Raw genomic sequence first — 23,532 nt, forward strand, 5'->3', positions numbered from 1 at the left:
CCTTTTTCAGTTTGGTGTTAAGAGCTCCATTTTATCAAAGAACATACTATGTAAATAAATGAATCTTTTTTTCACTTTATGTACATCTATGACCAGTTAAAATGTTTCAGGGAAAGGGGAGCGGCGGGGACACATATAAAACATTTAAAGTGAGATGTTTGAAACGTCTTAGGTCCTCCTTTCAAAGTTCATATGCTATCTGTAAAAACCTTATGCTAAGCAGGTGACTTAATGATTTAACTTCTTAAGAATGTTTCATAATGTCCAGGAAAATTCTTCAAGGTAATCTTTAGAGCAAATTCCCAATTTGTCAGGCTTGTGGAAGGCTCAACCACAGAAGGAAAAACCCATCGAGTGAGTATCTGATGTTTTTTGTTCTAAGATTAAGAGCGCAGGTTGACTTGTATCAATTCACCAGTTATTAACCTTTATCCGATGAAAGGGAACTTTAGTTCCCGGCAAGGAGTGGGTCCCGCTGGCCAAATTTAAATGCTGACGGAATTTAAATGCCGTCTTTTAAAGGTTAAATACTCAGAAACCTAAGCATATACGTTCTTTTTTACAGGCAAAAGGAAAGAAACCATTATTTGTACAGTTGATCCTGGAAAATATATGGAGTTTGTATGATGCTGTCTTTTAAATGCCGTCTTTTAAAGGTTAATTATTTGTTTCTCTTCTAACACAACATAACCCATTAATATTTTCTTGTTATTTCACGCAAGAAAATTCATTTCTGGAAAATGCTGTATGACACGGGAAGGTTTCCCTACAGTCACATACAAAGAATGATTAGTAAGTACCTGCATGGGTATGACAGTAAAATAATTAACAGCTAAGAATTTGTTAAAAAAGTTAAGTAAAAAAGCTACCTGTAATTTGATTGTATATTGTGTATAAAAGACTTCATTTCAAACTAAGACCTACACAGTAGAGAAAGGTGTATGGCTATGAGAAAATAATTCTATCTCATGCATAAGGATTACTAACATTACCTCTTTTCCTAACTTCAGAACCCCTTAAAATCACCCCATCATTCCTAGCTCTCTTGCTGAATCACCTATTCCTTTAACAAAATTTTTTCTTATACTGTCTTAAATGAAAGCAAAATTAAACTGAATCCATTCTATATTGTTTATTAAACTATAGATCTCATGAAGATCTTAATTTCTTAAGTCAACTTAAATTATCCATACTGATTAGAATATTTCTGGGGCCTATAAGAAAGCCAGACCTAACACACTAAAGAACTTTTTATATGTTCACTTTTCATTTCTAGTGTAATTCTGGCTTCTGGAACTTCCTGGTCAGAATTTATATTCCTTTGGCCTTAGATGTTTTCTAAAACATCTAATGATGTAATTTTTAAAGGCCCACCAAATATATCTTAAGTACTGTTTATTAACCTTACCAGAATTACTTTGGATTTCACGACTATCTATAAATGTTAGATGGTGTTTAGGTATAAGTAATAGGTTTTTATTCTAAAAGCCTAAACTCAGGCGATAGTGGGGGAAATATATCTACCAACGATTCCCAAGCCCAGATCCCCAATTTCCAACTGTAAATTAGCCACACAAACACAGTTAAGATGGCTCTGAAAACTCCAACTTTTCTAAAATAAAACTAATTTTTCCAAAATGGAAACCAACTGAATATACCTATCTGTGAATTCATTCTTCTGAAGACATCTTACATCTTCACACTTTTCTCTTTAAGCCTTTATTGTGGAAGCAGGTAACCTAATGCTTCATCATTTATACCAGGATGAAACTTCTTTCAAATCTCAGTAATATTTTCTGTTAAATTTACATCTCACTCTGAAAAGAACTTTAATATAGCAACCTTGATGCTTAATATAAATTTGTTAGATAAAACTACAACTAGTTTTTCCCTGAGGTTATACACTTTCATTTATTCAACATGCTTACCAAGTGAGCTGCAAATTCATGTCAAAACTTTATTAACAATAATTCGACTATTAATTTCATATTTTTTTAAATGTGAAGAAATATGCTCAGAATGAATGAGGATTATCTTAACATCTTAAGGACCCTTAAGAGTTTGCATTTGCATCAAAAAGGACATTTCCCAGTTTTCAAGGCAACTCAGGATTTACAATAATGCATAAAAAGCCAACTAAATAGTCCCCAAAGCATTAATATTCAAGGACTAGGCCAAACACTGCATATCAGTATAAAATCAAAACTATCCTAGGCAGGCCAGTGAGCTCAGTGGTTGAATGTTAACCCATCAACCTGGAAGTCATGGTTCGATTCCTAGTCAGGGCACATGCCTGGGTTTTGAGTTTGATTCCCAGTAGGGAGCGTGCAAAAGGCAGCAGATCTACAATTCTCATCACTGATGTTTCTATCTCTCCCTCTCCCTTCCTCTCTTAAATCAATAAAAGCATATTTAAAAAAATAAAATCACAGGTATCGATCAGCACTGTCCAAAGGAATTTTCTACAGTGACAGCTAATGAACACTTAAAATGTCACTGGTGCAATTAAGGGACTGGTTTTTCAGTGGCTAATGACTACCATGTTGGCACATGTGTATACATAGTGTAGAGTAGACTATACTTACAGTGAAGCTTTAGAGCCTTAACCATCTTTTAATGTTGCTCAAAAAAAGGAATGTGTGAAAGGCACCAAAATGGTGCTGAAGCGCCCTTCTAAAAACTGGGGGAAAACTTAAATCCCATAGAATACCGAGCTGTCATCACTAAGCCATTTCAATTGATACACTCTAGACTTTCTACCGAATGTATAATTATCTAAAGTATAATTATGATTGCATAATAATTTCCTAGGAATTATAATGGGGAGGAGAAATGTTTAATTTCCTTTTCAGTAGGACTTGTTCTAAAATATGAAAACTACATAAGAGTGTCCTAATTCCAATTCTCGCATTAATAAAAACCTGTCCGAGTTATTTAATCTTTCTACTTCATTGACACAACAGATTACTACTTCTTCTATAACCTAAAAAGGTGTAAGGAATAGTAAAATATTTAACATAATTAGGACCATGTAACATGCATTTCAGGACCTTAAGATATAATCATGTACATTCTTTACCTTCCTCATTTAAAAATCCTTCTAAGTCAATTTATTTCCCTCTTTTGTTAACCCAACTGTTTACACAGATAGAACAAGTATCTTAAATATTTCTTAGAAAGACAATGAAAGGATATAAAATGAAAATTATTTTCTACACAGGTAATTGCAGATATCTCGAATTAAGACAGTATTAAAGGAAAATTTTAATTAGAATGGAACTAAAGAAAAAACATGACCTATATATAAAACAAGATTGAAAAATAGTTAGCAAAAATTAATACAAAGATTCGCATAGAAAACAAAATGACAGCTACAAAACCAAAAGCTGCACTAAATACAGAATCTCAGTTGTGAATGTGTTTGATTGGTTTTAAGAAGTGAGTTATGAATCTTTTTATCAAATAAAATAATCTAGTGCACATTTAACCTAAAATGAATTATAACAGAAAAAACAGATTACCTATTAAATGGCTCAAGAAAATTCAGTGTTAATTGTGTCTCAGGAGAGAATAAACAAGGCTGTACTTACATTCCAGTATGCTAGGGACTATGTGTTCAATTTCCAATGGAAATTTTCATCTTGCCCCAAGAACTCAGCTAAAAACTTTCTAAATTTAGAGGTTCTAAACATTTGAGATTTTTACTGGGATATGGAAATATTCTTCAGTAATAAAAACCAAACACACAGCCTAAGACAAAAAATTATCTTCACATGTAAGTAATCACTAGACCTTAATGGAGAGGCACTTCTGGACCTCTAAAATATTTCATAGCAAACCCAAGGAAGTTTTGTCAGAGATTACATTTAAATCTTCTACCCAATAAGCCTTTGCTAACTTTATAACTAAAAATTAATGCCCCCGAGAACAATTTTTTAAATATTAGTTTTCCAACATTTTTTTATTTCATTGCTTATCAATCAAATTCACACAAATATGATCAAAATTCTGTAGTCAGTCTTTACTGCAGATGATGCTGGCTACTTCCTAAGATGCTGCTTTGGCAGTAGAGCACACAATCTGATGAGTTGACAATCCATAAGAAATGGATTTGTTGATCCATCCACGTCTATCCACTCATAGTTATGTCAAAGAGCACTCGTGCAAGACAATGGGTGGGATTAAGGATTATAGCAAAACTGAGATCAAATCTGTGACCTTTGCCTCAATGTTTTATGCTCAAAATTAAAGAACCACAAAATTCATTTATATTTATTGAAATGAAAAAGACCAATAGGTAAAATATATATATACTGTTCAGTTAAAATATTGACTTTAAAAAATTTTACCCAACAGGGAATCAAGAGTCAATGCTCTCAAAAAATGTCACTAATAGTATTCCACAAACACTGGTAAATATAACATTAATTTGAAAAACACAGCATATCTGTAAGACACAGCTTAATAACTAGAACTAAACATTTTATGTGAACATTTCCTCTAGGTGTTTAATATTATTGCTACATAAAAGTACAGAGACCTGAGGCAAAACACCCTGTCCCTTTTCCTCCTAAAACTTGGGATTGTTTTGCTTAAAGTTTAGCCTAATCTTCTAAGCAACTAGCTTAGAATTCTGATATCAAAGAGTTGTGTACATTCTACCAAAGGAGATCAGCTCCGTTTGTGTGGCTTGATGAACAGCAGCTGTTTCCCACCTGCTTTAATAAAACACTCCTTTCTACTTACTATAAAATCTGAATATCCACCCTTTCCATCTGGGAATCCCTTGGAATAATTCTTCTCAACTTTAAATTAAACTCTGACAACCATTTTTGATGCCCAGACTAAGGCACCCCCCTCCCCATCAGTGTTAAGGCTCAAATTGGCCAAGTACTAAATTTCAAATATAAACATATAAATAAGTTATATATATAAACTCCCAGTCAAAACGAAATGGTCATCATGATTCACTAAGCACTTGAAATAGTTATGGTCACTATCTTCTCAGGAAAACCCCTTGGAATTCCGTAGTATTTATATGGGGGGCTTCATTCCATCAGAAAGTATTTCTTACATAATCTCCCTACAAAATTGTTTCCAACTCTGTTAAATGCATAATCTGCAAGAAATAATTAAAAGCATATGAATCAGAATTTCGAAGTAAATCTGTTCAACCCTCTTATCATGGTTTATATTCAGCTACTACAAGATTTAAGTCAGTTGCAAACATCAGTTACCCTTTCCCTGTTCAGGTGTGCAGGTAGCCGGATTTGGGGATTAGCAACTGAGCTACTCAGCTGGTTTCACTAAAATACTGTCCAAACCAGCTACCCCCACCTCATTGGTGATGGCATAACTTGCTTCAGTTGTCGAACCCTATATAACACTGATCACCACCGGTGACTGTAGTGTGCCAGCTAGTTACCATGTCAACCAGCTTCACTGCACACAACTCGTTCTCCTTTAAAATGCTACAGGTCAAAACCCTCCCCCACACAGTGACAATGTCACCTGTGAATAGCTCTGGGGAAAATACTGTCAAAAAAGGTTTCTGATTTGGGTTCTGTTCACTTTCTGATTTATTTGTAATAATGGAGATGTTTAGTGGGAGATGATCATATGGCCAATAAAGGGAAGCTGAAGGTGAAGAGTACAAGTCTCTGACCTCCATCTCTCAGAACTGCGAGAAAAGGAAGTGGGGAAGGACTGCCACACTGTAAGGGCACCAGATACCTAGTACAGTCCTTGGACAAATGTCTGGGCTTTAGAAATGAAGGGCAAGAGGTGATGACTAGTCTATGGTATTTTTAAAACTCCCACCCCCCACCCTAGTAAATCTCCACCCTCCCGTATCCCCCAAGCGTGATTTTGCACAACAAGTTAAATAAAAGTAAACTGTTTATTAAAAGATACAGCAAAGGTACAGATACAGAGATACATACAAAGATACATATATATATATTTACATATATATACAGTCTTGCTGTTTTCATGTGCACTATATTTAGCAGCACATTATTTAATCAGGTGGCATTTTAATGGGGTTGTTTTGACACTTGGCGTTATTACTGCATCATGACAAGATACAACTATAGCCTCGTGAAATGTCAAGGTGTGAATTCCACTTCTCCAACTTTCAATAGTAGCAAAGAGAGAAAGGAGAAGGGAAATGGAGTACACCAAGGCTGAGCATTAGGTTAAACACAAGAATTCAAAAGGGCCAAGGTAGCACAGGGAAGGGAAAATGATTAAAATTAAAGGCTATCTGACAAACATCCCAGAGGAACAGTAAGAAACCATTATTTAAGGGCAATGGGCTATGTATCCAAGATGCTCACATCAGCCTACAATGACCTTTTCCAATCCACTTCTTGTGTTGAACCTGAGGATCTGCCTCTGTCCGCTCAATCCCTCCGCCCAGTACATTTGCTACCACCAAAATCTAGAGCTATAAAGCCTCGAAGCGAAGCGGGAAGCTAAGTAGTTGTACCTTGGGCTACCTTCCCACAAGTGCAAGGAGGGCCCAATGTTGGGCAGGGATGTGACAACACTGTTCTCTGCAATTCGATGCTTTTCACTTTGTGGCTTGGTTCCACAAAGTGAATTGCATCGAGTTACTGTCAAATGAGAAGCTGCGGGTTGTTTCATCTGTCGTTTAACCCGGCCCTGCCGTTTACCCCGGCCCTAAGAAGAGTGAAACAGAATCCAAATCAGATATAAAATAACAGCAAAATGGCAGATTCAGGTATAAAAACAGAAAACACATAATATTCCTCCTACTTACCTCCGAGGGCAGGCTGCTGCTGAAAACATTGTCGTCATCTTTGTTTTCTTCACCATTTTTCTCCACAGGAACCCACTCTCCGTATACACTATCTGCTTCTTTTTTTCGATGCTGAGATCCAGATGACACAGGAAATTCTTTTGTTAATGTTACCTGGCTTTTTGGAGGAGTTGGCTTTGCTGCAGCAATCTGAAAAAATAAAGTTTCTTAATTTTGTTCCTTATTTCTCAGGATTTAATTCAAAAATTAAAACCTGAATTCCACTGAGTCTTATTTAAGTATTCAATAGCTCCCTAGGCTGTGCTGTTTCACCCATAAACACCAGTACTCACATTCAGGTTGAAAAAGATGGGTTTGGGTTCACTGAGTTTAAAGGGATGGTGATAAAAAGGAGGCTCTTCTTCCTCTTCATCCGAAACATGAGGCTTATTCACTATCACGTCGTCATCTTCTTTACTCTGTGCAATCTGTTTGCATTTCTTAAAAAGTAAAAACAAACAAGGTAAATCTTACAATTTAGGTAAATATAAAATGTAATTTCTTTAAAGAATGAAAACCACATAAAATCAACTTTCAAAACTAAAACAATGTTCAATGATAGGTTACAGACAGGTAACTTGGCTTATTGGCTATTATTTAAACACACTCTAGAGCTGGTCAGTCAACAACATTTATTGAGCACCTACTATGTGCAGAGCACTGTACTGGGCACTGTCCAGGGTATACAAAAAAAAAAAAAAAAAAAGGTAGAAGACATGGTCCCTGCTCCCAAGGAGCTTACAATCTAGTTTAGGAGACAGAATACATACACATGAAATAACTGAGGAACGCGTTTACAGAGCAACACAAGGAACAAGTGCAAACTGATATAATACAAACTGAGTCCATAAGTGCTGAGAGAACAAAAGCTTAGGAGAGAAGAGAGTCAGGCAGAACTTGATAATCAAGGGATAGCCCTTGATTGGTTCTAAGCCGGTTTTCACAGGTGAGAACAAGGACTGGCAGAGAAAGGAAAGGAAGTGACCCTAGTTAGGGGGTGGGCAAAAAGCGAGAAGAAACTTAAGAGGAACAGGAGGGACAGAGAGTAAAAACATAGGGAAACACTGTGTTCACAGGTTTTGGATAAGGAATTTGGGTTTGATAAGCAAGCAATAAAAGCCTTTACTAGGTCCTTAAATTAAAAAAAGTTGTAATTCATATTGTAATAGATCTAAGTGATGAAACAGATTAAGAAACGTTCTGATCCCCAAAGGTATGACAAAATAAAAGATGTGAAACACTGCAATTGGGTTAGATAGTAACATCTCTCCATAAATGTCTTGTAGGCTGAGCCTCTAAAGGAACAGAACTCAGGAATGGAAAATAAGGCATGATGGAGAGGGTGTCCTGATGAGGTCTGACACATAACAGTCAATTCCTTCCTGAGAAGCAAGGAACAGACTCCGTTACTGGGTTTTATAAAAAGGTCAGAGTAAATTTGGGTGGACTTGTCTCTTTACAAGCAGAATTTGTCACATCCATTATCAATTGAAAATATTACAATAGGATAAAAAGCTCATTTAGCCAAAAACACAGAGTATACTAAGCTTGTAACCAAGGGGAACAGAATATATTGACAGTGGCAGGCTGGCATAAGGCTAGCCGATAGCAAGTTTCAATATATGAAACAGTGTGGTATTTCTGGATCCTAGCAGCAATATTTCAGCATCCTCCCCCCCACCCCAAAAACAAACAAAATAATATTAATAAAACAAAGCAAAAAACAAGCCTCAATTGAAAAGATCAAATTCTGAAGAACAAAAATAAGTGTTTAAAATATATGTTACTGCCAAAACCCGAACCGCAAGGAAGAACTGATAATGGCCGGCCATTATCACCAATGGCTGGTACCAAACAGCCAAAACCCGAAATGATGATGCGAAAGAAGTTCCTTTCAGGCAATGGCCAGCTATTCTCATTAATTTCCAAGCTCCGGTGGCAAAAGATCATTTCTGAAGATTGTCTGTGTCTTTGCGTATATGCAGTACACTCGTGGCGATCAGTGAACACGTCGTGAATGGAAACGAAACTGTAGGCGAGCTTCTGGTTGTTGCTCACTCAACACCTCCTCCATTCAAACGAACCGTCCCACTCCTCAGTCAGTTTGGCTTCTAAAACTGGAAAGCAAAAGTAATGGGAAGTAACTTTTAGCTAGCGGAGCTTAGCCATCCCGGATAATGGCCTGCTAAACAGAGCTTCTGCCGCTGCCACACCTGTATTTCGGGTTTTGGCCACTCGGTGCCAGCCATTATCAGTTCAGCCCACAATTTGGGTTTTGGCACGCTCCAGAGTCAACATCACTGGAATAATCCATTTAAGAATGAAAACAAATTCTGTCTAGCTTACCTCAGTTAGTTCTTCTATAGTAGCTCCTCCTGACTTTTTAGCAACTTTCTCTTCTATTGTAGGTGGAGGTGCAGGCTTTAGGTTTGGCGGTAAAGGAACACCAGCCTTAGCACACATGGCAGCTGCATTAGCTTTGGCTATTTCAAGTAATTGAGCCTTGTCTGTAAGAGGAAAAATATAAGAAACAGTTTTCCTAAAAGACTATATTTTGTATTATCTAAAATTTCAGATGCTAACAAAATTGAAGACATTAACTTTCTGCCCTAACTTACAGTTGTGATCAAATCACTCTTTGATTCAAAGTTTTTAAGAGAATGCCTCATATTTAAAGAACTAAGCCCTGTCCTGCCGGTGTTCCTCAGTGGCTGAGCATTGGTTGAACCATGCACCAGGAGGTCGCTGGTACAATTCTCGGTCAGGGCACATGCACGGGTTTCGGGCTCGATCCCCAGCAGGAGGCATGCGGAGGCAGTCCATGGATGTTTCTCTCTCTCTGCCTCTCCCTTCCTCTCTGAAATCAATAAAAATTTTTTTTAAAAAAGAAAAGTCTTTTAGCTTCCCATTCAAATGCTATAGAAAATACTATTTAAATTATACAACTATAATGATCACTTTTCAACACTCTAAGATACATACCTGCCAAAGCCTACTTTATTTTCCAAAATTATCATGCCCTTAAATTACTTTCCTTCTGGCCCTGGCCACTATGGCTCAGTTGGTCAGGGCACATGTCAGGGTTTCTGGCTCAATCCCCAGTAGGGGGCATGCAGGAGGGAGCCAACTGATGTCTTTTTTCTTTTCTTTCTTTCTTTTCTTTCTTCCCTCCCTCCCTCCCTCTAAAAAAAATGAAAAATATGTATCTCAATATAAAAAAAAAAAAAATTTACTTTCCTTCAAATCTTTACATTTTAAACTACTTTTGAGCCTAAGTTCAAGTGTCACCTTTTCTAACAAGCCTTAAGTCATAATTTAACATTCCACTGTGCTTCCAAAGTGCCTTACCTACACCAGTACTTACAGCAATCATCCATAACAAGCTGCTCTTTTTGGCAGTTTAACTATTTGGCAAAAAAGACATTTATGTATTTTATCCATGTGTCCTCTAGTAACTTGTAATCACTTCAGGAGTTACATACTGTTCCTCTAACTCGGAATTAAAAACAGAACTCAAAAACCTTTTGTTGAACTGAATTGAATGTATTCTCCTTTATTGTTCTGTTAGGGTCTTTTTCTTTAGACAACACTAACTTTGGAAATGTCCAACTACTGGGATAGTAATTGCCCATTATTTCTGCACGTAGCCATGCATTATCCAACACTCTTTATTCATCCCTGTGCACTTCTTAAAACCAAGAGAAATTAGAGCACTTTATTTTTTTAAAGAAGAAAGGCAGATTATTAAAATCACTTTAATAAATTTCACTTTATTTTGCTGGTGTCACCCCAGGTAAGTAACTCCCCACATGCAAAATTCCCTACTCAGGTCCACTACTGATTATAGCATTAGAACTACCTTCACAAACATTTACAATCCTACAATGCCATTTTAAGAAATGTAACTGATTTAAAAAGAAACACTGTAACCTTAGGCTTATTTGTAAAGATTTATGTCGGAATGCATACAACAACAATCTGAGTATATACTAGCCTTGTCTTCAACTGGACTTCTCTCCATTTTTGTTTATGGAAGATGGGTCAAGCAAAATAAAACACTCAAGTATGGGACAACTTTGGTTCTACTACACTCCAGGTCTTTTTAACTTAAATTACAAATGTACTTATCCCATTTTCCAAACACAAGCTAAGCTAATTATAAAAATTAAGAGAGAAATATTTATCCTAAACCAATAATCCAAAATATTCCATTTGATTCAAAGAGCAGGAAAAACTCAGATTTAAATCATTCTCTATTAGACTACCATTAAATTTTAAAATAACTTACTCAAATCTGTCAGACGTTTAGGTGATCTGCCTCTTTCTGAAGACCGGGATCGTTTACGGCGGAGGGGAGATCTGCTAAACCTTCTTCTCAAGGGTGTTCGTGATCGCCTTAGCCTGACTGGTGATATACTGAAGCTTCGTCGTCTTACCACAGACCTTGATCTTCTCCGTCGGCTAGGGGTGCGGCTCCGTCGGCTAGGGGTGCGGCTCCGTCGGCTTGGGGTGCGGCTCCGTCGGCTTGGGGTGCGGCTCCGTCGGCTTGGGGTACGGCTCCGTCGGCTTGGGGTGCGGCTCCGTCGGCTTGGGGTACGGCTCCGTCGGCTTGGAGAAATGCTAAAGCTCCTTCTCCCCCCCGATCTAGATCTCCTTCGACGACTTGGAGTGTGACTCCGACTCCGCCGACTTGGGGTACGACTTCGAGCTCTAGCAGTTTTCCGATTATCCCTGGAGCTTGATCTTTTTCTTTTTCTTTCCCTGGACTTGGATCTGTGCTTCGGAGATCTTTTGCGCTTCTCTTTTGATACAGATCGCCTTCCTCTAGACTTTGATCTTGACCTGCTGCTCCTCCTCCTGCGTCTTGAACGTGACCGTGAACGTGTTTGAGAGCGACGAGACTTGGACTTAGATGATCTCTTCCTTGCCCTAGAACGAGACTCGCTGGTACGCTTGCGCGATTTGTGTTCTGAAGACTTGGACCGCTTACTTCGAGATCTTAGTGAAGAGTCTCTCTTCTTCTCTTTCTCACCTTTATCACGGTTCTTATTTTTCTTGCTTTTTTCATGTGTGTCCTTAACTTTTACAAAAATTTCATAATCATCTTTTTCCTCTGAAGACGACTCGGAAGCTCTTTCTGGTATACTCATGACAACTGGACTGGTAGCAGATTTGTCACGTTCAACTTCACTTGCAAGTAAAGGTCCTTCAACACCAGCTCTGAGACTTGTAAGACGTTCCATGTCCTTAGGAAGTAATGGTCTCACTAAATCTGCTTCGTTAATATCATCAATATTGGCAGAAAACCCAGGTTCAGACACTGTCTCTTTAGTAGGGAGAGGTACTTCTTTATCTTCACTACTTTCTTTAGGGCTGAGAGCAACTGCTAATGTCTGGTCACTCTCTTTTATAGGTAATGGTCCTTCTGCATCATTACTAATGAAGTTATTAGATGGTAAATCAAGATGAATGTCTTTAGCAGGCAAAGGTCCCTCTATGTCAGCCTCACTACCACCACTGGGGCTAGTGGAAATTACCATGTCATGTTCAGTATCTGGAGTAGTTAAAGATACTTCATCATATTTACTAACTGAACTAAGAACAGAAGCTGTGGCAAATTCAATACCCTTACTTGTTCCCAATGTATCAGGTTCAACAGCAAGGGGACCAGCAGGATATAGAGTTCCTCCCACATCAGCTTCATCAACACTAGGGCAGGTATCCAATACTGGGCATTGTTTAGTCTCATTGACAGGCAAAATTTTCTCTTCAACAGCACCAGTGCCAACAGCAGATACTGTACTATATTCCATCTCTTTAGCAATTAAATGATTACTTATATCAAGGTCTCTATTTATACCATGTTCACTTTCGTGAGAGTCATTCCTCAGGTGTCCTTCAGCATGTGGTTCTTCAGCTGAATGCATGGGAACTTCCTGCATGCCAATCTCTGGAGCAAAATTTTGATCATCAGATAAATTTATTCCTTTCACAACACTAGCCTTCAGCATCACTGGTGTAGACTCTAAAGCCATTTCAGTTGGTATAACTTGAGTGTGCTCTGAGACAGAGACAGCAGGCTCTGACACTGTCACTATGGACTCTTGGACAGAAACAGATGGTTCTGAAATAATCATGTTAGGTTGAAGGACTGATACTGCTGGCTCCAGGACAGGCACAGCAGGCTCCAGAGCAGAAACAACTGGCACAGGGTTGGTAATATGCTCTGGTTCAACCAAGGCCAGGGTCTCTGGGACACTCTCAGCCGGTGGCCCTGGTACAGCCACGGCCAGTGGCCCAGGGGCAGTCACAGCCAGGGGTTCCAGAACCTCAGCAGAGGTCTCTGGGACAGCCTCGGCTGGGGGCTCTGGGACAGCCTCGGCTGGGGGCTCTGGGACAGCTATAGCTGGGGGCTCCGGGACAGCCACAGAGGGTAGCCCTGAGACAGCCATGGCTGACAACTCTAGAGTGCTCTGTGATGGCTCCTGAATAGTTACTGCAGGCTCCAGAAGAGACACAGACACCTCTGAGGCAACATGTCGTGGAACTCTCATGGAATCAAAGGTTTCTGCTGTCTCTGACATAATAGAAGGCTCTGATGTTAACACAGCTGGTTCAGCTGACATTATGGGAGTTTCAGATACCATATAAGTCACTGGTCTCTCTGGAACTTCATGCTCTTCTGCTACTGCAGCAGACTCTATAGGTGTTGATGTAACCGAAGACTCTGGCTCCAGCGGTGGCTCTGGAACGGTCACAGCAGCCTCTGAGGCTAACATTGAAGGCTCTGATGCTGATACAGAGTAATTAGCAGGTACTACTGAAGGCTCTGAAATATCACTTTGACTCACAGGAGGTTCAGGCACGGATACAGACTCTTCAGGAGGTAATGCTGGCACCTCAGTAGGCCAAGTATTTTCAGCTGTTAATGCTGACTGCTCAGTGGGTAATGCTGACCCCTCCGGTGGTTCCTCAGGAGGCAATGGTGGTGTCATGGGTGGCTCTTCCGGTGGCAATGGTGGCATTGTTGGAGGCTCTTCAGGAGGCAAGGGTGGCACCATATATGCCTCTGTATATGTATCAGCGTAAGAATCAGTGTAAGAATCAGCTGCCATAGACATCATTGAACGATCAGCAGTATAAGATGACATCATAGTTCGGTCAGCTGCAGAGTACGACGACATCATAGACCGGTCAGCAGCAGAGTATGATGACATCATAGACCGGTCGGCACCCATGGACATCATTGATCGGTCAGCCATTGGGGACATCATGGAGCGCTCATAAGCTGACATCATAGAGCGCTCGTAAGCTGACATCATGGAGCGCTCGGCCATAGGGGACATCATAGAGCGCTCATAAGCTGACATCATAGAGCGCTCATAGGCTGACATCATGGAGCGCTCAGCCATAGGGGACATCATAGACCGCTCATAAGACATCATAGAGCGTTCATAAGATGACATCATGGAACGTTCTGCAGCATAGGACATCATCATAGAACGTCTAGATGCTAACATCAGGGGCCTAGGTGCTAACCTGTATGGCCTGGGGGCTACCCTATAGGACCTAGGTGCTATCCTATAAGGTCTAGGTGACATCCTATAGGGATCAGGAGTTAGTCTGTAGGGATCATGGCCTAATCTATAGGGGTCTTGCCCTAACCTGTAGGCATCATGACCTAGCCTATAAGGGTCATGACCTAACCTATAGGGATCCTGAGCTAACCTATAAGGATCCTGAGCTAACCTGTAGGGATCAGGAGATTTTGAACCCAACATAGCAGAATCTTGGGTACTAGATGCTAACATCTGGGCATCCATAGTACCAGACGCTAACATCTGGGCATCCATGGTGCCGGAAGCTAACATCTGAGAGTCCATAGCGCCAGATGCTAACATCTGAGAATCCATAGAGCTAGTTGCTAACATCTGGGAGTCCATGGTGCTGGTTGCTAACATCTGGGAGTCCATGGTGCTGGTTGCTAACATCTGGGAGTCCATGGTGCTGGTTGCTAACATCTGGGAGTCCATGGAGCTGGTTGCTAACATCTGGGAGTCCATGGAGCTGGTTGCTAACATCTGGGAGTCCATGGAGCTAGAAGCTAACATCTGGGAGTCCATGGAGCTGGACGCCAGCATCTGGGAGTCCATGGAGCTGGACGCCAGCATCTGGGAGTCCATGGAACTGGACGCCAGCATCTGGGAGTCCATGGAGCTGGACGCTAACATCTGGGAGTCCATGGTGTTGGACGCTAGCATCTGGGAGTCCATGGTGTTGGATGCTAGCATCTGGGAGTCCATGGTGTTGGACGCTAACATATGGGTCTCCATGGTGTTAGAAGCTAACATATGGGATTCTTGGGCCATCAAGGGATCCACTCCTACTGTTATAGAAGTCTCCCCCACTAATGTAGTAGGCAGCTCCTGTGCTACCGTATTATAGGATTCCAGCGCTGTCGTCGAGGGCACCTCCAGGGACTGCGACACGGTCATCGTTGACAGCTCCGTTGTTGTCACCACAGACTGAACAGAGATCTCCAGCGCCACAGTTGCCACAGGCTGCCCAGGCAACTCTGGCGCCCCAGGCTGCCCTGGCAACTCCAGAACCCCTGTTGCCAGAGGCTGCCCCAAAAGCTCCAGTGCTCCAGCTGCCCCAGACTGCCCCGAGAACTCCAGTGCCCCAGTTGCCATGAGCTGCCCAGGCAACTCCAGTGCCCCAGTTGCCACAGGCTGCCCAGACAACTCCAGTGCCCTAGTTGCCGAAGGCAGCCCTGGCAACTCTGGCACCCCAGTCACCGAAGGCTGCCCTGGCAACTCCAGTGCTGTTGTTGCCACTGGCTGCCCTGGCAACTCCAGCACCATCGTTGCCTCAGGCTGCCCCAGCAACGTTGTTGCCGTTGTCACCTCAGGCTGCCCAGGATGTTCCACCGCTGTCATCCCCACAGGCTGCTCCAACTCTGTCGTCGTCGCAGGTTGCTCCGTCAACTCCATTGCTACTGTTACCGCAGGCTGCCCTGGCAACTCCTGTGCCATCACAGGTGGCTCTGATACCTCCTGTGGTGGCTCCAAGCCCATGGATGGTGCTGGAAGCCCTGGCAATTCCTGCGACAACTGTGGCACTGATGTCACTGAGGGCCCCGGCAACTCAGGCACTGCTGTCGCAGGGGGCCCTAGCAACTCAGGCACTGGGGTAGAAGGGGGCCCTGGCAACTCTGGCACCAGGGTAGCAGAGGGCCCAGGTAACTCCAGCCCTGGAGTCACTGGGGGCCCCTGCAACTCCGGCATGGAAGTCGCAGGTGGCCCCGGCAACTCCATCGCTGAGGCCACCGACGACTCCGGCAGCTCCAATGCTGTGGGCTTGGGCAGCTCCAGCAACTCCTGTGATCTTGTCATAGATGAATCTGCAGTCTCCGATGGTACTTCTACAGGCTGCACTGGCAATCTTAGGTCTTCAGTTGCAGAAGACTCTGAAATATCCATTGTTGTTGATGTGCTTGGCTCAGGATGTACCTCAGTAGGTGTCTGTGATGATACCATAAGGATTTCTGATGGCTCTAGCACTTTTGCTACTGGAGGCTCCAACATGATCTTTGATGGCTCTGGAGGTGTGCTCTCCAAAGGTTTCAGCACAGACTTCATCTGATACTCCGACATTGTTACAACTGGCTCAGATGACTTTAGCACTACTGTTGCAGTAGGCACCGGTGCTGTTGAAAAAGAATCGAGAATCTTTGTCATAGGTGGTTCCAGCGTTACTGCCACAGACTGCTCTGACTGTACAGAGATTACTGATGTAGATGCAACTGACAGTTCTGCAGTTTTTGTAGCTGGTTTCAGAGTTTCTAAGGTGTGTGGCTGCGATACCTCCACTGATACTATAGGAGGTTCTAGCACAACTGCAGGAGTTTCACTGGTCTCAGATAGCCCAAATGCTCTTACAGGATGCTCCAGTGCCACTGCTGATGGCTCAGAATCAAACTTCAAACAGGAGTCCGATTCTAAATCCATGTTCTCTTCATGATGTGATTTCGGCTTAGATTCAGATTCTTCAGGCTGTCTTTTATACTTTTTTTCCTTTTCTTTCTTCTTTTTCTTCTTTTTATTTTTGTGCTTTTTGTGCTTCTTTGACTTTTTGGTGGGAACTTCATCAGTAGGGTCTGTTTGCACAGACACACATCTACTTTTTCTGGAGGCCTCCTTCAAGTCTGAAATTAAGAGGAATTAATTTTATTTGTCAAACATTCCTCAAAGTATGTTTAGACAAATCAAACAAGCCAAGATTTACATTCCATGTTAAGACATCACAGAATAACTTCTTGTTAAATAAAAAGTTACCAAATAAACTATTTTTCATAAACCAATTACCTGAAGGTTGACACTTTTCCAATACTTCGACAACTAAAGTCTGGGTTAACTGTAAGTTCTTAGTTTATGGCCTGCCCAGGTGGCCCAGGTGGTTAGAGAATGGTCCCGTACACCAAAAGGTTGAGGTTCAATTCCCGGTCCAGGTGCCCACAGGAGGCAACCGATAGATGTTTCTCTTTCACATTGATGTTGCTCTGCCCCCTACCCTGCCCTTCCTCTCTCTCTAAAATCAATAAAAATATATCAGACGAGGATTAAAAAACAACAAAAACATTTTTAAAAGTTCTTATTTTATAACAAAAACTTCTAGAATTACATTAAAATGTTTCAACTAAGTTAAAACAATTATTTTCTGCAGCTCTCAAATTATAGCTAATTACTTTTAAACTACACTTAGAAATGAATCTTTCATACTATCAATTGTCAGAATTCCTATAAAAAACACCAACGTGGAATTCTCACGCTTAGGTGAATTCCCATGGGTTTGTATTAAAATTTTTATTATCTCCTGTTAATGAAAAAAAATGCAGGTTAAATAACTGTTGTATTTTATAACCCCTATTTATACAAAAAGCAACATGGCACTGGATCTGGAACAAGGGGCTTGCTTTTGGATGCTGAATCAATCCACCACTCCCTAGATAAATGGACTGGGCCAAATTACTAACACTCTGTCATCCAGAGTTAACGGGCGAGGTGAGTTGAAATATACCAAGTACACTGAATAATGCCTGATACATAGTAAGCCCTCACTAAATGCTGATGATTGCTCTTACATGTATGAAGGTCTGAGTAACAAATGTAAGGTATCAATACAGAACTTGAATTTACCTTATCACAACCATGTTATATCCTAATAAAAATAGCATCCTTTCCCACAATAATCTTCTAAAATTACTAAGAAATAATTTTACTGTTTCTACTAAAAACATAAGAGTCTTATAGCCCTTAACATGCAATTTAAGAACATTTCAATTTATATCTGAAGAGAAAGTGGTTTATATTCCACTTTATAACCAGATGGGATTTACTCTAATGCCAGTATCAAATTAGATAAATCTTGGTCATCCCAGAAAAAAGCTGGTTAGAAACCTAGACCATTAAGGTTATGAAAAAAATAAAGCAACATGTAACAAGACCTAGTCCAAAGAGAAACTAATCAGTTTGTACCAACTGTATATTATGCATCAAATTGTTAGTTAGCGAAGTTATACCTCAACCAAGAAAAAGTTGCTAGAGCGATGAATCTAAGTATGGCCAAAGTCTATGCTTTTTTTTTTAATCATACCCTATACCAAAAATAATAAAAAATTTTAAATGAAAAATCCTATCACACATTTTCTAAAACTAAATGAAGATATTCTAATTTTTGTGGTTCATCATAACGCTTTCATTTCTAAGCATCAATTATTTAATCAATTCCAAAAATGCTAAATATCGAAGCAATGATTCCTTTGCATTCACTGCACTTTAAAAAGGTGTGGATGTAAAAACAAAGCAATCTCTACACCTGGTTTTTAAAATAAAACCTCCCAGGGTTTTAAAGTCATTAAAAATGTGGTCCAGGCCCCTGTACCTTCCAAAATGAACATTTACACAACTGTTCAATGAAAACCAGCTTTCAAAATCCTGGCACTAAGGTCCAAGACTAAACCAAACAAGATAAAGTCATATTCCACCACCAAAGCAAACAAGTGCATCATTGCTCGTATTTCAATGTCAAATAAAGTTTTCAGTAAACCAATTTAGACTAACACTTAAATTTACTCAAGTTTCAGGTCTACTGAACATTTTAAATACCATGCAGTTGAGCAATAATACTGTTAAGCATTAAAAATTCAAGTTTTGAGATGGCTGATTATCTCCAACTTACCAGGCTTATAGCGTAGTTCTGTATCTAAGACCCCAGAGAGTACTTCCTCTATCTTCTGAACTATTTCTTCATTTGGTAGGCTTCTGGCAGAGGCAGCTGCATCACCTGCCTGGTTTCCTTCAATAGGTGTATTTGTTTCACCATTGAGCTGGCCTTCACTCCTTCCACTTGACAAGAAAAATTATCAAAATTCATTAATATTTTTTACTATACCATATAATAAATTAACATTTATAACTCAATTATTAAAATAATCTTATGTTAACACATTTCGCCATTTTTTTTCATATATTTTCTACCAGTAGTACTTCCTTTACACTACCTATAGTTGGTACATTTTTATTTTTACACAATTAAAGTTTTCAGAACTGTTAAAGTCTTTAAAAGAGGTTTCTAAGCTCATCTTTTTTAAAAATAAAATACAGAAATATAAATTTAATTGGATTTCGGTTACCTGGATATTTATCTCAGGAAAGAAAAGTCATTAAGATCACAATAAAAAATTCCCCCCCCCCAAAATATATGACTTAATGTTATAATAGAAGCTATAGCCACCATAAAGCCACACCTGTCCATGGATCACAATCAACAGTATCAAGGAACATAAAGTTAGCCACAGAAACATCAAGTAAAAAGGGTACATCAGTTAATCAAATGACAAAAAGTATACACACACACACACACACATATATATGTGTATATATTTATATAAAATTTTTACCCAGTTATCAAAAAGCCTAGTATTAAATTTCTGGAGATTAAAAAGTTTCATGGAAAACAAGTGACAATTCACTTATACCAACAGTAAACAAATGGGTGACCAGAAAAATATTTTTTTCATTAAAGTAAAATTAGTGTATATGCATGTATATATGTGTAAGTTCCAGGTGTTACAACACTGCAACTCAACATCTGTACTCACTATAAAGTGATCACCACCAAAACTCTAGTTACCATCCTCCGCCATACAACTGACGCCCTTCACACATTCCTTCCTCCCCCAAAACCCTCTCCCATAACCACCAATCCGCTCTCTGTATCTGAGTGTTTTTGTTTTGTTTGTTCATTTGTTTTGTGTTTTTTTACACAGAAGAACCTGAACAGACATAAGACCATGTCATTTATCCAGTCATTTTTACTATTTTTGTGATTTGCAGAATTGTTTTTAAAAAATAAATTCAACACCACCTCCACCTTAACCTACTTAAATTTTAGATCTAACAAAAATAGATCAAACAATTATGCCCCACTACCTGATAAAAAGTCTGAACAATCCAAGAAAAAAAAAATCACTAGTTAACTAAGTGTTATTAAGGAACATTTGGTTTAGTACAATGAATCACATAAAAATTAACATCTGACTGTTAGTATCACAAGGTTCTACGGTTTTAAAACTCATTTAATCCTAACAAAACTCTAAGATCAACACTACTATTCTGATTTTATAAATGAGGAATATGAGGCACAAAGAAAACAAGAAACCTAGCTGAGGTCACACAGCTATCAAGAGGTGAAGCAGGTATTCAAAGCCAGAGCTCATACTCTTCACCATCCATCTACAACAAATAAGTTATTTTAACTATCTAAATGTCAGCCTCCTTACCAAAACTGACAAATAGATGGGAAAAATGGGATACAAAGCTAACTTAAATGGCAAATAATTAAAATGTTTTTAGACTGATAATGTATTACATGTTACTTGAAAAGCTGAATATTCCTCTAGTAATAAATTGCTTCATCTAGTATTCTTCTTAGACTTTTAGACTTTCCTTCGGGAACTCTTTATTTTGCACTTTTTCTAAGCACTTACACATAATTACCTCACTAAAAAAGCAACGGATTTAAAATCACAAAGGTACAACTAAAAAAATGTCTATGAGAAAGTAAACATCTTAATATGAGGATATTTATCTCATATACTGAAAACAAATGAACACTTTGAACCACCTAAACATCCACCAATAAAACAGAATTCTATGGAACCAAGAACAATATCCCAAAGGACTACTGAGGATGTGATAAAAGACAAACTTGTTCACAATGTACTATGTGAAAAAACACTAAACAAGATGATCACATTTCACAAAGCACGTACGTGCTTATGTATGCACAGAAAAAAAGACAAAGAACAATGACTGTAATGGTTTTTCAATTTTTTTTCTAAATTTTTTACAACCAAAATTACTTCCTAATATAAAAACTGATTTTTAAAAGATATAAAAGACATTACAATAAGCAAATGCAACTACTTATTGCATGTAACTATTCAAGTTTTCAAAAAACACATATTCCCTCTTCTCAGGTCTTTTCTCTTCATCCTAAAAGCACGAGCGTGTAACAAAAATTTGAAAAGCAACGAACTGAATGAGAGGATATTATTTCCCACTTAAAAAACAACATATCCTGTAAAAATCTTAATCCTAACAATACTATAAACGTGTATATATATATATCACATAACTGTTAATTTGAACACTTAATTTACAACTGTGTTTTCGGCTGATTGTAACATAACGAATTGCTCTCGCTCTCAACTTGTAAAATACAACTAGAAAAAACATTTGAACTCGGAACAAACATTTACGTTATGCAAAGCAAAAACACTAAGACAACCGGTGAACAACATGACCCACGCTAGCTTCCTTTCTGAGTAAACAATTATTTCTTTACAAACCTCTTCCCGATTGAATTTTGTGGGGCCAAGGATGGAAGTCTACCAGCAGTGGCAAAAGTACTACGTTGTTCAAATACGTCCATTGGGGCAAGGGGAGCAAATAAAAATTTCTATCTACACACAAAGCCCGCTTTCCACTTCCTAAATTAAGAAATTACTCGTAACTCAAGGTCGCCTTCCATCTCAATATTTTGTCAAAGCAGCTAACAGGAATTGGAGGCGTTTTCACTTGAATTCGCAGCCGACTAAGAATGCTGCCTGGTGGCCGGCACAGCACCCTAGGGCCCAAATAATCTAATTATAAGATCCCAATCCTGAGATGGTCTAAAGCTCGCAAGACAAAGCGGATTTAAGTTTACTCAAGAAACGGCCGGTAGAGACCCTTTCCGGTCGCAGGCACCGGCCGGCGAAATCGGCGGAGGCCGAGAGGGGGGAGGGGAGACGCGGCGGAGGAGGAGCCGAAGAGGAACTAGGCCGTGGCCGGCGCACCACCAGGCCCGCCGCCGCGGAAGGGCAGGGGGCCATCACACGGGAGAGGGGCGAGCGTCTTAGCTCGGTTCGGGGTGAGGGAGTCGGGGTTACGGCGAAAAGAGGGAAGTTCCGCGCTGGGAAGGGAGCGGATGGGGGGGGGGGGCGGAAAATGGATCCCAGGCCCAGGCGGGGCCGTAGCGGGGCCCGAGGCGGGGAACGACGGCGTCCCTGAATAAAGGTGGCACGGAGGGCTACGCGGGGCCCTACCGGCCCCTTGGGAGCAGAAGAGACTGGGAAGCGCCTACCTGGAAAGCTCCTGTTGAATTTCCCGGAATTTACTGACCACGAAAGACCTAAAAATCTGCTCGATGTTGGTCGCCATGGCGTCCGCTCCGTTCTCTCAACTCCTCCTCGCTAGTCCTCCAGGCTCCCAGAATGCCCCGGGAGGAGGCGCAGCGGCCAATTCCGTGTGTCGCCGTCCTGATTGGCTTCGGTGGGAACGTCCGGATCCGCACGCTCCGCCGTTGGGCCAATCAGTGAGCACGGCCCGGCTCCCCTCCGCTGTTTCTGAGCCGCCGGGGTAGAGCTGCTGACGTTTGCGCCGCGCACGACTCTGTCCGCCATGTTAGTGACTGACGCAGGCGCCATTACAGGAGCCGTCTCTCGAGGCGACTTTTGTCAGCTTGTCAGCCCCCCAGCGGCGTTTGGGGGGGGCTGTAGAGGCTTTCTGCCCTGAACGCCCGAGATTAAACTGCGTGAGGAAAGGGGGCAAGAGGGCCGCGTGGCGTTTGACAGGGGTCTCCAAACATTCCCGAGCTGCTTCAGCAGGGAGCTGTATCCGGGAAAGCAGTCGTTAGCGCCCGCCCCCGCTGTGGTGCAACGCGGAGAACGCGATTTGCCCCCGTGTCTCCCATGCCATCTTAAATCGGGGGGGGCGGGGGGCCTAAGCAACGGGCGGCAGGTCTTCAGCGACCGGCTTTCAAAGCCTAGTGTGTTTTGGTCCGTAGCCAGGCGCGTCACGAGACCTCCCCGTCCCGGCTCCGTTCCGACTCATTAGCAACACACGCTTAGCTAAGTGGATGTAGCGTTTCAGGGGCTCCCCCTCCTCGGAGCTGGGGGGGTCCCGGGAAAGAACAGAGACGTTGGGTGGCACTGGATGCTACGGTGTGATATCGTCAAGGCGCAAAATGGGCGGCTGCGCCCCGCACGCCCCGGGCCGCGCCCGGGAACGGGAGGAAATCACACTGGATTACCTCGCGGGAGGGACGGCGGGCGTGCCGGCCAATGGGTGTGCGAGGCCGCCGCGGGTGGGCGGGGCCAGGGC

General features: G+C 41.0%; 1 protein-coding gene across 6 annotated transcripts in view; it reads right to left on the minus strand.

Moving 5' to 3' along the window:
* Positions 1 to 23,432, minus strand: part of SON (SON DNA and RNA binding protein) — a 33,318-nt gene extending 9,886 nt beyond the window's left edge. For 4 of the 6 annotated variants that reach the window (XR_013998855.1, XR_013998856.1, XM_081138189.1 and 1 more), the window contains exons 1-6: positions 22,514 to 23,432; positions 19,064 to 19,230; positions 11,112 to 17,030; positions 9,170 to 9,330; positions 7,117 to 7,263; positions 6,785 to 6,973 (exon numbers count right to left, since the gene is read on the minus strand). Coding sequence is in view for 4 of the 6 variants with exons in the window: in XM_081138189.1 (XP_080994315.1) it covers positions 6,785 to 6,973; positions 7,117 to 7,263; positions 9,170 to 9,330; positions 11,112 to 17,030; positions 19,064 to 19,230; positions 22,514 to 22,590 (6,660 nt within the window). In the remaining 2 variants the exon portion in view is untranslated. Of the gene's footprint in view, positions 1 to 5,881; positions 6,685 to 6,784; positions 6,974 to 7,116; positions 7,264 to 7,440; positions 8,941 to 9,169; positions 9,331 to 11,111; positions 17,031 to 19,063; positions 19,231 to 22,513 lie in introns of those variants that run through there. The other 2 variants (XM_081138191.1, XM_081138192.1) reach the window with 2 other exon arrangements.
* Positions 23,433 to 23,532: the final 100 nt, after the last annotated feature.

The sequence above is a fragment of the Miniopterus schreibersii genome (genome assembly GCF_964146895.1).
Source record: "Miniopterus schreibersii genome assembly, chromosome: 5".
Classification (NCBI taxonomy): Eukaryota; Metazoa; Chordata; class Mammalia; order Chiroptera; family Miniopteridae; genus Miniopterus; species Miniopterus schreibersii.